At 40.9% G+C, this 15,241-nt stretch overlaps 1 protein-coding gene across 11 annotated transcripts in view; it reads right to left on the reverse strand.

Annotated features, from left to right (window-relative positions):
• ATG13 (autophagy related 13) overlaps positions 1-15,241 on the reverse strand; it is a 59,264-nt gene that overhangs the window by 17,588 nt on the left and 26,435 nt on the right. For all 11 annotated transcript variants that reach the window (XM_005660949.3, XM_003122826.6, XM_005660945.3 and 8 more), the window contains 5 exons: positions 11,165-11,246; positions 10,016-10,096; positions 9,507-9,626; positions 6,032-6,078; positions 3,751-3,891 (listed from right to left, as the gene is read on the reverse strand). In XM_005660949.3, the coding sequence (XP_005661006.1) occupies positions 3,751-3,891; positions 6,032-6,078; positions 9,507-9,626; positions 10,016-10,096; positions 11,165-11,233 (458 nt within the window). In that variant the 5' untranslated portion in view covers positions 11,234-11,246. The remainder of the gene's footprint in view (positions 1-3,750; positions 3,892-6,031; positions 6,079-9,506; positions 9,627-10,015; positions 10,097-11,164; positions 11,247-15,241) is intronic.

Genomic DNA, 15,241 nt, shown 5'->3' on the forward strand with positions numbered 1-15,241 from the left:
GCCGCGGGAGCGGCCCAAGAAATGGCAAAAAGACAAAAAAAAAAAAAAAAAAAAAAAGAAGGTGTCAGCAAAATTCTTTTGGAGGAGTTAGGGGAATCAGGTAGAGGAGTTCCCAGTGTGGTTCAGTGGTAACGAACCCAACTAGTATCCATAAGGATGCAGGTTTGATCCCTGGCCTTGCTCAGTGGGTTAAGGATCCAGTGTTGCTGTGAGCTGTGGTGTAGGTCGCCGATGTGGTTCAGATCTAGCATTGCTGGGGCTGTGGCAGTGGAACTACTCAGCTTTGCTCTCGTACTGCAAGAGTAGCCACTGACAATAGGTAAACAAATGGGGGTGGTTGTTTTGTAAAATAACTATTTATAAAAACAAGCTGACCATAATTTGCTGACTCCTGCCATAAAGTAATACAGGAATTATATTAATAAAGTGTTTCCCAAACAGATTTTGCTAGGTACCCTCTGATAAAAAGCTGACACTTAATCAGCTCACTACTCATTTGAATATTGGTACCATGCTTAAAATAACCTAATTATGCTACACTTTTCCTTGGTTATCCTCTTTTTTTTTTTCTTTTTAGGGCTGCACCCACAGTATATGGAGTTTTCCAGGCTATGGGTTAAATTGGAGCTACAGCTGCTGGCCTACACCACAGCTCACAGCAAGGCCAGACCCTTAACCCACTGAGTGAGGCCAAGGATCGAAACCGCAACCTCATGGTTCCTAGGCGGATTCGTGTCCTCTGTACCACGACGGGAACTCCCTCAGCCATCCTTATTTTTTCACTTTTTAGGGCCACACCTGCAGCATATGGAAGTTCCCAGGCTAGGGGTCAAATCGGAGCTGCAGTCAGCAACCTACACCACTGCTCATAGCAAGGCCGGATCAATCCTTAACCCACAGGGATTGAATCTGCATCCTCCATGGATACTAGTCAGCTTTGTTTCTGCTTCACCACAACGGAGACTCCCTGCCATCCTCTTTATGCCATGCAGGTGAAAGCAAGTTTTCTTCACAGATAGTAGGCAGTAAAACTTTAATTCAGTCTTGGTGAATGAAAATTTTCAGAATGAGTTCCTATAACAATGTAGTTCTACAGTAAAATTATCAAGTCTATAGAATAAGGGGAAAAAAAGACAGTACAACAGGAAAAAAAAGACAAGATTATTATTATTATTTTTTTCTTTCTTTCTTTTTTGGCCATACTCATGGCATATGGAAGTTCCCAGGTCAGGGATGGGATCCGAGCTGGAGTTGCGACCTATGCCACAGCTGCAACAACAGGAGATTCTTAACCTACTGTGTCAGGCTGGGAATGAAAATGGCACCACCACAGAGACAAGCAGGATCTTTAACACACTGTGCCACAGCGGGAACTCCAAGGCTACTGTTTACTGATATAAGGCTACGTACTGCTGTTAACCTGTTAACAATAGTATAAAAAGAAAAAAAAAAAAAAAAAGCCAAATCTGCCTCTGAGATCATCCACTTCTCTATGGTTTAAACTATAGTTATTTGCATCCAAAAGCACTCATAAATGATAAGCAATCAGTGAGCAATAAATACTGTATTAGTCCAGGGATACAAGATAAATCAAGACCTTAAAAGATGGGACTATGGGGAGTTCCCATCATGGCTCAGCTGTTAAAGAATCTGATTAGTATCCATGAGGACACAGGTTTGATCCCTGGCTTTGCTCAGTGGGTAAAGAATCCAGCATTGCCGTGAGTTGTGATGTAGGTTGCAGATGAGGCTCAGATCCCGCATTGCTGTGGCTGTGGTATAGGCCAGTGGCTACGACCCTGATTAGACCTCTAGCCTGGGAACCTCCATATGCTGCGACTACGGCCCTAAAAAGCAAAAACAAACAAACAAACAAAAAACAAAAAAAAAAAAACATGGGACTATGGGACTAGGAGTCCTAGTCAACTAAACTGATAAGTAGTCAATGGCTACTTATAGAAGAACCAAAGTGAAGGAGACTTAGCATAGGTAAATGAGACGTAAGAGTTAGAAAGTAATCTTTCTGATATATCTGAATAAAAGTCGAGTAATTTTCAAATGGAATACTCATCCTGAAACTGAGAAAACAAGAATGTATTACAGACTTGGAAAAATAAATATGGATAGTGTTGCTAGATTATTTCAACAGAACTAATTAAGTCTCTAAACCCTGGTCCTTCTATCTTGCTAAACTAATTCTTCTCAAAATCAGCTCTGCACCTGTAAGTCAAAAGCTAAAACCCATGGCTCATCACTAACATGCAACAGAAGTTTGGATGACTTGGGAACCCCTGACTTTCCATGCTCTGCTCTCACTTTCCTTTAAATCGTCTATACCACACTCTGGTCCATTTGACATTCCAAGTACAGCTCATTACCCACCCCCCACCCCCCCGACTTCTATGCCTTGACATCTGTTGTCCACCCCACCTGGAATGATCGTTCCATTTCTGCCAAATGAAATCCCCTCTGCTTGAATGCCACTTTTTCCATGAAGCCTGTCTTGATCCATCCAGAACAAACTTTTCCTTCCCCGGTTTTCACAGTACTTTTTTCCTGACATCACTGTGCAAATCCTACTTTTTACTGTAATGTACAATGTTTACGCATGTACCAAAACATTTATTTCCCCCATTAGATTAGAAAGACTAGTAGGGCTAGGCCTCTGTCCTTCCTTGGGACTACCACAATGCTTGCACTAAAAAAGGTCTCAATTAATATGGGCTGATGTGAAATACCACATGGAAAATACCCAAAGAACTGTCAACTAGTTCGTTATATCCACAGGTAATTCATTAAAAACAAACTGAGTTAGGAGTTCCTGTCGTGGCTCAGTGGTTAACGAATCCGACTAGGTTCAGATTCGACTAGGTTGCGGGTTTGATCCCTGGCCTTGCTCAGTGGGTTAAGGATCCGGCATTGCCGTGAGCTGTGGTGTAGGTTGCAGACACGGCTTGGATCTCGAGTTGCTGTGGCTCTGGCGTAGGCCAGCAACTACAGCTCCAATTAGACCCCTAGCCTGGGAAGCTCCAGATGCTGTGGGAGCAGCCCTAGAAAAGGCAAAAAGACCAACAACAACAACAAAAAACAAACTGAGTTAGCAGTTTGTTACACAAAAAGCTTTTTTTTTTTTTTTTTTTTTGGTCTTTTTTTGCTATTTCTTGGGCCGCTCCCGCGGCATATGGAGGTTCCCAGGCAAGGGGTCGAATCGGAGCTGTAGCCTCTGGCCTACGCCAGAGCCACAGCAACGCGGGATCCGAGCCGTGTCTGCAACCTACACCACAGCTCACGGCAACGCCGGATCCTTAACCCACTGAGCAAGGGCAAGGACCAAACCCGCAACCTCATGGTTCCTAGTCGGATTCGTTAACCACTGCGCCACGACAGGAACTCCACAAAAAGCTTTAATTTAACTCTGGAGTGAATATGGAAGGCTGTGGAATCTTCCCAGGGTACCCTGTTTTTCAAAGTCTTGAGCTCCTTTTTCCAGCAATGAGATAGCTATCAGTAGGACCTCAAAATCCATTCCACAGGAAACATGGCTGTGTACCACAAAAGGATGAAGAGCTTGGTTGCTTTGGAAAACTGAGGTTCATAAGGGAGAATGGGTAGACAATCATAGTACAACTATAGAATCAACTAGCCAAACGTCTGTCCAAAAATTAATCATGGAATACTGGAATGCTGGTCAGACAATGTGCTAAGTGATGAGGCCAATAAATGAGCGAATCATGAAGGTGAGCTGATTACCTGTACAATATGACATATTCATGCCCTTGTTTTCTGGAGAGTCTGTAAGCTGGTGTCACCCTGGTTATAGCAAGGAGAGACTTCAGAAGCAATGACAGTCTGTTGTACACTGCATAGGAAACCTTGATCTCCTTATCACACCTGAGGAGCAAAGACACTATCAGCATTCTCTACTAATGCAAAACAAAGAACAGAAATGCAACAAATAGAGATATTAGTTATGCTCCATCTAGTGACTGAGATTAATTTGTTAGCATTAGATATACATATATTAATAATAATAATATATAACAATCACTTTGCTGTACACTAGAAATTAACACAACATTGTAAGTCAACTATACTTCAATTAAAAAAACTAAAAAAAAAATCTGTCAGTATTTTCATAAATTCTGATAGAATATAATCTGATTTGCAGTCTAAATAGGCTTTCACAGAATATTACTGTCAAAAGAGATAGTTGCAAATTAAGTGCTGGAACTGCATAAAACTAAATTTATTATTAAAACATGTTGTGGGAGTTCCCGTCGTGGCGCAGTGGTTAACGAATCCAACTAGGAACCATGAGGTTGCGGGTTCGGTCCCTGCCCTTGCTCAGTGGGTTAAGGATCCGGCGTTGCCGTGAGCTGTGGTGTAGGTTGCAGACGCGGCTCGGATCCCGAGTTGCTGTGGCTCTGGCGTAGGCTGGTGGCCACAGCTCCGATTCAACCCCTAGCCTGGGAACCTCCATATGCCGCGGGAGCGGCCCAAGAAATAGCAACAACAACAACAACAACAACAAATAAGTAAAAATAAAAAAATAAATCAAAATAAAAAATAAAAATAAAACATGTTGTGAACTAAAGTTGTAATTAGAGTCCTTTGTCAGTTCATCAACAGATTGTTGAAGTTAGCCAAAGTTTCACTTTCTCTTGCACCAGGCAAAGGCAGATGGGCACCAAAAGGTACCTGATATATTTTTTCTAGCTTTAAAATAGTGATCTTTCTAAGAAATAAAGCAACATACTTAAAAACAGTAATTCACTATTGCAATTGTATCACTGAAGGTGCAAACATAATTTCAAAGTACTATCTTACCAGTATTCTTCCTCTATACATCTAACAGGAGAAAAGAGTTTGGTACTAAAATGTTGGACTATAACCTGGCTATTGCTTTCTATTTAAGAAAGAAAAATAGGGAGTTTCCGCCATGGTGCAGGGGAAACAAATCTGACCAGGAACCATAAGGTTGCAGGTTCAATCCCTGGCCTTGCTCAGTGGGTTAAGGATCTGGTGTTGCCGTGAGCTGTGGTGTAGGTCGCAGACGTGGCTCGGATCTGGCATCACTGTGGCTGTGGTGTAGGCAGGCAGCTGCAGCTCTTATTCGACCCCTAGCCTGGGAACCTCCAGGTGCTGCAGGTGCGGCCCTTAAAAAAAAAAAAAGAAAGAAAGAAAGAGAGAGAGAGAGAGAGAGAAAGAAAGAAAGAAAGAAAGAAAGAAAGAAAGAAAAATAATGCCCATACCACTCATATTTATAACTAAGATTTTTCTTGTCTTTTTTTTGGTCTTTTTGTCTTTTATAGGGCCTCACCCATATGGCATATGGAGGTTCCCAGTTAGGGGTCCAATTGGAGCCACAGCCGCCAGCCTACACCACAGCCATAGCAACACCAGATCCTTAATCCACTGAGCAGGGCCTGGGATCGAACCTGCGTCCTCATGGATGCTAGTTGGGTTTGTTAACTGCTGAGCCACGATGGGAACTCCCAGATTTTTCTTTTGATATGTTCCTGTTTCCTCAATTTTCCTATATAGTCTTCTTGAAAACTAAAGCTTCAGTCAGGAAGTAAGCTAATCTGCCCTGAAAGAAGAAACTGGAGGGGGAAAATAACATGCATTTCCAACCCATGACCAGCACAGAATGTCTACAGGAGTGGTGAGGGGAAATCTTGTTGGATGCCTGCCACACAGAAAACAGACAAAACAGAGTAGTCATGTTACAAGAGCTCAAGGGATTTAACCAGAGAACTATCTGTACTCTGGGAAAACAGCAAAGCCTTTTCAGTTTTCTCTCTGCCTCTTTCCCTGTGGTTTGAATCTCTCTGGACTGACACTCCCTCTGAAGGTCATCTCTGTCCTGGGCTGGAAGCCAAGCATGAAGCAAACTGTAGCAAAGACCTATTGGCTTTGTTAAGTAGTCAGAACACCCTCTATGACTGATAACAAAGCCCTGCTTTTCACATCACATCGTGCATTTTATCCTCAGCTTCCACAACCAGGGACCCTGAGACAGAGCACTTACTTTTCGTTCATTTCCAGACACCAGATTTCTAACTCCATGGAATCTCCCTGCAAATGGGACAATCGAAAGATATTTCAGTTTTGTTTTGTTTTTAATTATCTTCTTTCTTATTATAAAGCACTATACAATCATAAAAATGCTGAAAAGCATGAACAAGCAAAAGAAATCAATTTATAAGCCAATCAGTGATTTTTCTAAATAAAAGTGAGATCATACTGTATATAACACCTTTATCACTTACTTTTTTATCAATAAATACAACATGGAATTTTCTGTATAATTAAAAACTCTACCAACATCAAATGCAATCACTTACATGTGGAATCTAAAAAAGGACACAATGAACTTCTTTGCAGAACAGATACTGACTCGCAGACTTTGAAAAACTTATGGTTTCCAAATGAGACAGGTTGGGGGGTGGGGATGCACTGAGGGTTTGGGATGGAAAATGCTATAAAATTTGGTTGTGATGATTGTCGTACAACTATAAATGTAATAAAATTCATCAAGTAATTAAAATAAACTTGCTATTATCAAACCAGAATCTTAAAGCCACAAAAACCCCTCTACATTATTTTTAATGGTTGCATAATATTCCACCACATAACAGTCATTTATCCAACCAGTTCTCCCATACTTGGACATACAGGTTGTTTCTAAACTTTCACTACTACAAATCACACTGTGATAAACAGCCTTGATATTAAAATTTTGTATGCACTTTGAATTAGTTTCTTAAGGTAAATTTCCAAAATTAGAATTGTTAGATCAAAGAATATTCATGCTTCTAAGACTTTACGCTTAAATTACTCTTCAGAAAGGTCAACTCTTCAAATGATGGAGAGAGTCTTTTCCTATTCTTTTTTTTTTTTTTTTTTTGTCTTTTTGTCTTTTTGTCTCTTCTAGGGCTGCACCCATGGCATATGGAGGTTCCCAGGCTAGGGGTCCAATTGGAGCTGTAGCTGCCGGCCTACACCAAAGCCACAGCAATTAGGGATCTGAGCCATTTCTGTGACCTATACCACGGCTCACGGCAACGCCAGATCCTTAATCCACTGAGCAAGGCCAGGGATTGAACACGAGACCTCATGGTTCCTAGTCGGATTCGTTAACCACTGAGCCACAACAGGAACTCCTTTTCCTCCTATTCTACAGGGGATAATTTTAAGTAACATTCACAGTTAAGGAATACTTTAACAAACTCCTTGCTTAAAAGTCTTTTTAGCTATTTTATGTATTTAGCCAAACTGTTCAGTCTCTCTTATGTGTTACTCTGAACAGACTTAGTTTAGTGGGTGGGAAAGAAAAAGAAGAGACTAAAGCCAGAATCCCTCAATCTTGTAAAACTCCTGTGTGTCACTTAGTGAGAAGAATAGTCACATATTTTTGAGCACAAGGAACCTTTTTACGAATCCGTTGTAAGAGTGCCCTTCTTTTAGGTTTGAGAATAAACCTGGGTTAGTTTGTGGAGTAGAGAATTTTTACTTGTTCTAGCTCAAATTTAAATATGTATCTATCCTTAACATATATCCTCTTCATCACAATATCATTTCTAAATGACAGGATGAATTTTGAATCCCTACCCACCCACCTCCCAATCAAAGAATGATTGGTCAGTAGGAATGACCCAAGACAAGCTGGTGTAGTTTCTCTAGGACAATCACAACAGTTTAGAGTCAGATTTCACAGATGCCCAGAGAGGAAAAAGTTCTTCCAGGGATTGCTCTGGACTCCCTGTGGATCGCTAGGGAAAATAATTCACTGTATAAATTGGCACTTCAATAAAGAAGAACAGAAAGTTTTGTTTTATTTGGTGCTAAGGTTTCCATGGAATAAGTACTGACATCATCAGTCAACAAAATTGAGAGCCTTCTATGTGCCATCCTAAGCACTGTGCCAGGCACAAAGATGATTATATCTTGCCTCATTTCAAAAAGAACTGAAGAAATACACAGATAAATGTGACATAGCTGCTGACCTCAAGAATAAAAATGTGGGTGTTCCCACTGTGGCTCAGCAGGTTAAGAACCTGACATTGTCTCTGTGAGGATTCGGGTTAAAGCCCCGGCCTCGATCAGTGGATTAAGGATCCAGCATTGCCACAGCTGCAGCACAGGTTGCAGGTGCAGCTCACATCCAGTGTTGCCATGGCCGTGGCGTAGACCACAGCCACAGCTCTGATTCAAACCCTAGCCCAGGAACTTCCATATGCTGTAGGTGTGGCTGTAAAAAGAGAGGAAAAAAAAGAATAAAAGTGTAAAGTATGAATAGGAACATGTAGTGATTGCCAACCATATGTTATGTTAGGCACTTTAGGAGTTCCTGTCGTGGCTCAGTGGTAATGAATCTAACTAGTATCCCAGAGGACGAAGGTTCGGTCCCTGGCCTCGCTCAGTGAGTTAAGGATCCAGCGTTGCCGTGAGCTGCTGCATAGGTTGCATATGCAGCTCAGATTAGGTGTGGCTGTGGCTGTGGTCGGCAGCTGAAGCTCCAATTCGACCCCTAGCCTGGGAACTTCCATATGCTGCTGGTGTGGTCCTAAAAAACAAACAAACAAAAAAGAAAATATCATAGCCCTCTAAGACTGTGAGGTGTCCTGTTCCTTTGGTGGTATTGGTGGAGGTGAGGTTAAGTAATTTGGTGAAAGCTACTTAGTTAGGATCTGAATTTGGGTCTCTGCAGCTCCAGACTTCATTTGCCTTTTATTATACCCTGCAGCCTCACAACCCTAGAGCGGAAAAAAACAGTAAATATACAAAAACAATGTCTGCCTCATCCTAACATGGAATAAGGTGAGGAAAAACACATTTAAAAAATCTCAATACAGGGAGTTCCCGTCGTGGCGCAGTGGTTAACAAATCCGACTAGGAACCATGAGGTTGCGGGTTCGGTCCCTGCCCTTGCTCAGTGGGTTAATGATCTGGCGTTGCCGTGAGCTGTGGTGTAGATTGCAGACGCGGCTCGGATCCCGCGTTGCTGTGGCTCTGGCGTAGACCCCTAGCCTGGGAACTTCCATATGCCGAGGGAGTGGCCCAAGAAATAGCAACAACAACAACAAGAACAACAACAAAAAGACAAAAAGACAAAAGACAAAAAAAAAAAAAAAAAAAAAAAAACTCAATACAGCAGTTTTACTCTAAGAAGCAAAACTTTCCAAGTTTTACTCTAGAAACAAATATAAACAAAGCACAAGGGAGGCCTGTAGTTACTACCTCTCCTACTAGAATGGGGAGGTTTTCTGAAGCACATGAGTCTTGAAGGATAAGTAGAAACATGCACATACAGATGATGCACATGCAGATGCGGGTGAAGAGTCTCTTCCAAGTGGCTGGAAGAATAGATGCAAGAGCCATGACCTCCGCAGAGAATGATGAGAAGAGCAGAGAGGGAAGGGGCAGGCATAAGGCTGAGTTGGAACCGGAGTGTGAAGAGCTTTGAGTACCAAGTTAAGACACCATCCTGGCCATAACCTTACCTCAGAAGTCTTGAGTGAGATCTCCACACACATAGATCTCCCGACAGCAGGCAGCTGCCCTGCCAGTGCCTTCTTTGCTTCATGTGTAACCTCTGGGATGTCTTTGATTGCTAAATTGAACTAGAACACAAAAGGAATTTTGTGTTAAACACTCACAAGGAACATTATGGAAACATAAAGCAGTAAGACTGGATGCTGAGTGATGGAGGCAGAGCTCTAAGGACATTCATTCATTCTCCCTTCCCCATAAGAGATACCCCAAAACTCAGACTGAAAGCCCCAAAACTCAGTCTGAAAAAGCTTCTCACCTATCATAGCAGAAAGCCAAAACCTGAATACACCCAGGACTAACATCTGATGAAGAATGTATTTTCCAAGTGAATGGATCAAATGAAATTATGTATTTTAATGTTATGATTTAGTAATTCTTTAGTATAACTTATGACTACACTGTGATTCCTTGTGACAAGTACTATAGCATATCCCTTAGCAAAGAACAGGAATTTTACCCAATCTGAACCCGTTGGGGATGAAGATGAACGAGTACAAATCTTTTCACCGAGTCGAGCCTGGACAATCACTTGGACAGTCTAAAAAAAGCAAACAAACCAAAAGAATCAAAGACGAAGTTTTAACAAATTGATTTTAGTGCCTGATCAGGGTTAAAACCTTACCAACACACGGTTAAAAAGATGCCAAGGATCAGAACTATACTTCAAGAGAGGGTAGAGTTTTAAATGGTCAAGAACAGATAGAAAGGAGTTTCCTTGTAGAACTGGGTGTTAGGGATCTGGCGTTGTCACTGCTGTGGCGTGGGTTCAATCCCTGGCCTGGGGAGAGGGGGTGAGAACAGATAGAAAAAAACATAGCACAGAGATAATGTTGTAAATATTCCTGAGGGCATAGTGTCAACCAATTAGAGAAACTATAGTTTGAGGCTTAGAATCTCTAATATTCTCACATGGCAGAAAGAAAGTTGCACATGGTGGCTCCGACTCTCACAAAGAAACAAGTCCAACCACAGGTTTAAATATTCACTGCCATATACTTATGTAATCATAGTAGATTTAAACCAAGGACTCTACAATTATTCATATCATTTGGCCCATATGGCAAAAGTCTTCCAACTAGTTTTATAACCAGAATCTCCTGCCTGGATTCTTCTTACATAGAAATGGATGAAAAAAGGAGCAATAGAGGTGGAAAAGATTTTTAGATTTAAGAAAATATAACTTCTAAAGCATTCAAAATACTGTTTTAATCCCTTGTTTATCCAGAAGGGAACTATAAGTGAAATTTAGACATTTCACAGGTAATTGATGCTTAGGGAAAATACCCCAAATGCTGTCCATTCCAGTCCACAATTTTTGTTCCCACCCCAAGGGAACATACTGTGCCAATAACCTGGCATAATAAGTTTGACATTTCTGCCAACAGCCTTACAAAAAATTTTTTTTGAACAAGTAGCTGTGGAAAATTGGAAGTTACTTTTTAGTTACACCCCCAGTACCGCCCCCAAACTTCACAGTTTGGTTTACAACAGACAGAAGTATCCCTTAAAATGGGCAAGCTGCAAGCTGTTATGCTATATTTCCAAAAAGGGAGAAGCACGGAAGTTATTTCTAACAGTTCTAGTCTCAAGAGAATGGCTAGGTTACCTTAAGGGCAAAAAACTTAATGAACTTGTCCAGGTCCTTTCTGTCCTGGGAATTGAGATCAGTTTCCATTGCCTACAGGAATCTAAAACAGAAAAAAAAGAAAGTGTTGAAAAATGTGATTAATATCTTTTAAAGGGGATTGCTACAACAAAGCATAAAGAGATGGTATTGTCTACTAGCTGTATGAATAGTCATGTGGTAAGCAAAAAAAAAAAAAAAAAACTTCCCCCTAACTATAGACACCAGAGTGAAAAAAAGAAAAGATACTATCTTTTGAGGAAAATAAATTTCATACAAAGAGCTAAACCTAGGGACCTAAAAAAATAGATGAGACAAGTCATTTTATCTGAATCTAAAACCTTGAGCTTGAAATATAATTTATCTATTTTAAAAATTTTATTCTCCAGCATATAGAGGACTAAATTTTAATGAGACAAAAATATTGCTAAATCATAAAATGAGTTAACATACATTCCTTCGAAGGGCCACTAGAACAATTAAACTTTGGGGCAGGGGAGGGGGGGCATGGACCCTTCTGAGAATCCAAACACACAACAAGCCTTTTTCCAAAAAAAAGCAAAAAATGCATACATACAGGGAAACATTTGTATAATTAGGGTGTGGGTGTTCATGGATCTCATGAAGTACATCATAAACCCCCCAGGTTACAATGGATTGGGAAGGGGCTGGTATGACGAGAAAGGCATTTAGGGAGAGAAGAGTTACGAACAAAGGTGTGTAAGCAACAGAGAGCAAAATGGATTTTGAATTATTTTATTCTAATTTTCCAGTGGTAGTGTATGGCTGGTCGGGGCTAGACCATGAAAAGTCTTAAAAACAATGGTCTGATCTGTATCTAGTATCTAGTAGGGGAGCACTCTTGAAGCTTTTGAAGAGAGGAAGTAACACAGTTCAAATGGTGCTTTAGAAAGATAGCTTTGCTGGCATATTGTAGAAGAGTTTTGAGTATGGAAAGCAGGGAAACCGATCAGGTCTTTGGCAATAATTCTGGCTTGGAGTTCCCTGGTGTTGTCTCTGCTGTAGCTTGACTTTCACATGCCATGGGCACAGCCAAAAAAAAAAAAAAAAAGGAAGAGCTGACAGGATTTAAGGGTGCAAAAAGCTTAATGGGGTTTCAGCTAACAAAAGAAAGCCAGAGGGAGAGCTAGTTTTAAGGAAAGGTGTAAGCAAAGGATAGCACTGAAACAGGAAATAATGAGTACATACTAAAAACAAAAAAACTGTTCCTTATTGAGGTATAACATATGAATTGGAATGCACAAATCTTGAGTTTAGACCTCAAAAAACATTTTATATGTATACACTCATAAAATGACAATCCAGATCAAGTTTAGGAGTTTCCACCGTGGCACAGCAGAAACAAATCCAACTAGGAACCATCAGGTTGTAAGTTCGATCCCTGGCCTTGCTCAGTGGGTTAAGGATCCGGCATTGCTGTGAGTTGTGGTATAGGTTGCAGGCGCGGCTCCGATGTGCTGTTGCTTTGGCTGAGGTGTAGGTGGCAGCTACAGCTCCGATTAGACCCCTAGCCTGGGAATCTCCATTTGCTGAGGGTGCGCTAAAAAGACAAACACAAAAAACAGATCAAGTTATAGAACATTTCTAACAATCCAGAAGGCTCCTCTGTGTCCCCTTGGTCAATAAACCAACCAAAAAGTATCCATTATTCTGACGTCTATCACCATAGATTAGTTTTATCTGCTTTTTTTTTTTTTTCTTCTTCTTCTTTTTTTTTTTTTTTTTTTGGTCTTTTTAGGGCCACACTCATGGCATATGTTGGTTCCCAGGCTAGGAGTTGAACAGGAGCTGCAGCTGCTGGCCGGCCTATGTCACAGCCACAGCAACTTGGGATCCAAGCTACGTCTGCAACCTACACCACAGATCACGCAATGCCAGATCCTTAACCTACTGAGTGAGGCCAGGGATTGAACCCTCATCCTCATGGATACTAGTTGGGTTCGTTAACCACTGAGCCATGACAGGAACTCCTATAATAACTATTTTTTGTGTGTAGCTTCCTTTATTCAACATTATGTCTGTCAGATTCATTTATAATGCTGCATGTAGCAGCTTATTCTTTGTCACTGCTATGTAGCACTCCTTTTTATGAATATACCACAATTTATAAATTCCGTTGATAAACATTTGGGGTACTTCTTGCTTTTAGCTATTACATTCTTACATGAGTTTTTTGGTGGACATGAATACTCATTGTTATTGGATATAAAGCTAGGAGTGTTGATGTTGGGTCACAGAACATAAATAAGCAGGCATACCTTGTTTTACTGCATCTCATTATTCACAGATATTGCCTCCCCCCCTCCTTTTTTAACAAATTGAAGGTTTGTGCAGCTCTGTGCCAAGTAAGTGGCATTTTTCAAACAGCGTTTGTTCACTTTGTGTCTCAGTGTCATATTTTGGTAATTCTTGAAATATTTCAAACCCTTCACCAGCAAAAAGATTAAAATACACTGAAGGCTCAGATGATACCACTTTTTTTGGCAATAAAGTTTTTCTTTTTACACCGCTGCATCTGTGGCAAGTGGAAGTTCCCAGACCATGGGCTGAATCAGAACTGCACCTGCCAGCCTGCACCGCAGCCACAACAACACTGGATCCAAGCTGTATCTGCGACTTACTCTGCAGTGTGTAGCAACACTGGATCTTTAATCCACCAAGTGAGGCCAGGGAATGAACCTCTATCCTCCTGGACACTATGTTGGATTCTTAACCCGCTGAGCCACAATAAGAACTCCACTACTGCAGTCTTAATAGTCTACAGCATTGTGTAAACACAACTTTCACATGACACAGGGAAACAAAAAAATTCACAGGATTTGCTTTATTACAGTGGTCTAGAACCAACCCGTAGTATTTCCAAGGTAGCCTGTGTTCAGCGTTGAAAGATACCACCAAATAGTGTTCCAGGACCTGTACCAATTTACACTGCCACCAACAGTATATCAGAACTCCTGTTGTTCCACATCTAGATTCTTTAATTCTAGCCCTCCTAGTAGGAGTGTGGTAGAATCTCATTTAATCTGTATCAAATGATTGATGATAAAATTAGTGATGCAATGATGATTGCCTTTCCCCTACGGGCTCCTTTTCATGTGTTTATTAGCCATACCCTCTTTTATAAAGTGCTAGTTCAAACCTCTTGCCCATTAAAAAAAGTTAGGTTGGGAGTTCCCGTCATGGTTCAGTGGTTAATGAACCCGACTAGTATCCCATGAGGATGTGGGTTCACTCCCTGGCCTCATTCAGTGGGTTAAGGATCAGGAGTTGCTGTGAGCTGTGGTGTAGGCCAACAGCTGCAGCTCCAATTTGACCCCTATCCTGGGAACCTGCATATGCCATGGTGAGGCCCTAAAAAGACAAAAAAAAAAAAAAAAAAAAAAAAAAGTTAGGTTATCTTTTACTGAATTGAGGGAGTTTAAAAATAATATGTGTAGCTCAACAGCAAAAAAAAACCAAAACCAACAACCCAACTGAAAAATGGGCAAAAGACCTGAATAGACATTTCTCCAAAGAAAATATACAGATGACCAACAAGCACATGAAAAAATGCTCAACAACACTGATTATTAGAGAAATGCAAATCAAAACTACTATGAGGTACTACCTCACACCAGTCAGAATGGCCATCATTGATGAGTCCACAAATAACAAATGCTAGAGAGGGTGTGGAAAAAAGAGAACACTCCTGCACTGTTGGTGGGAATATAAATTGGTATAACCACAATGGGAAACAGTATGGCAGTACCTCAGAAAACTATACATAGAACTACCATATGACCCAGCAATCCCACTTTTGGGCATATATCCAGACAAAACTTTCCTTGAAAAAGATACATGCGCTGGTCTGTTCACTGCAGCACTATTCACAATAGCCAAGACATGGAAACAACATAAATGTCCATCGACAGATGAATGGATTAAAAAGAAGTGGTATATAAACACAATGGAATACTACCCAGCCACAAAAAAGAACAAAATAATGCCATTTGCATCAACATGGATGGAATTAGAGATTCTCATACTAAGTGAAGTAAG

This window comes from Sus scrofa, chromosome 2, assembly GCF_000003025.6.
Source record: "Sus scrofa isolate TJ Tabasco breed Duroc chromosome 2, Sscrofa11.1, whole genome shotgun sequence".
NCBI lineage: Eukaryota > Metazoa > Chordata > Mammalia > Artiodactyla > Suidae > Sus > Sus scrofa.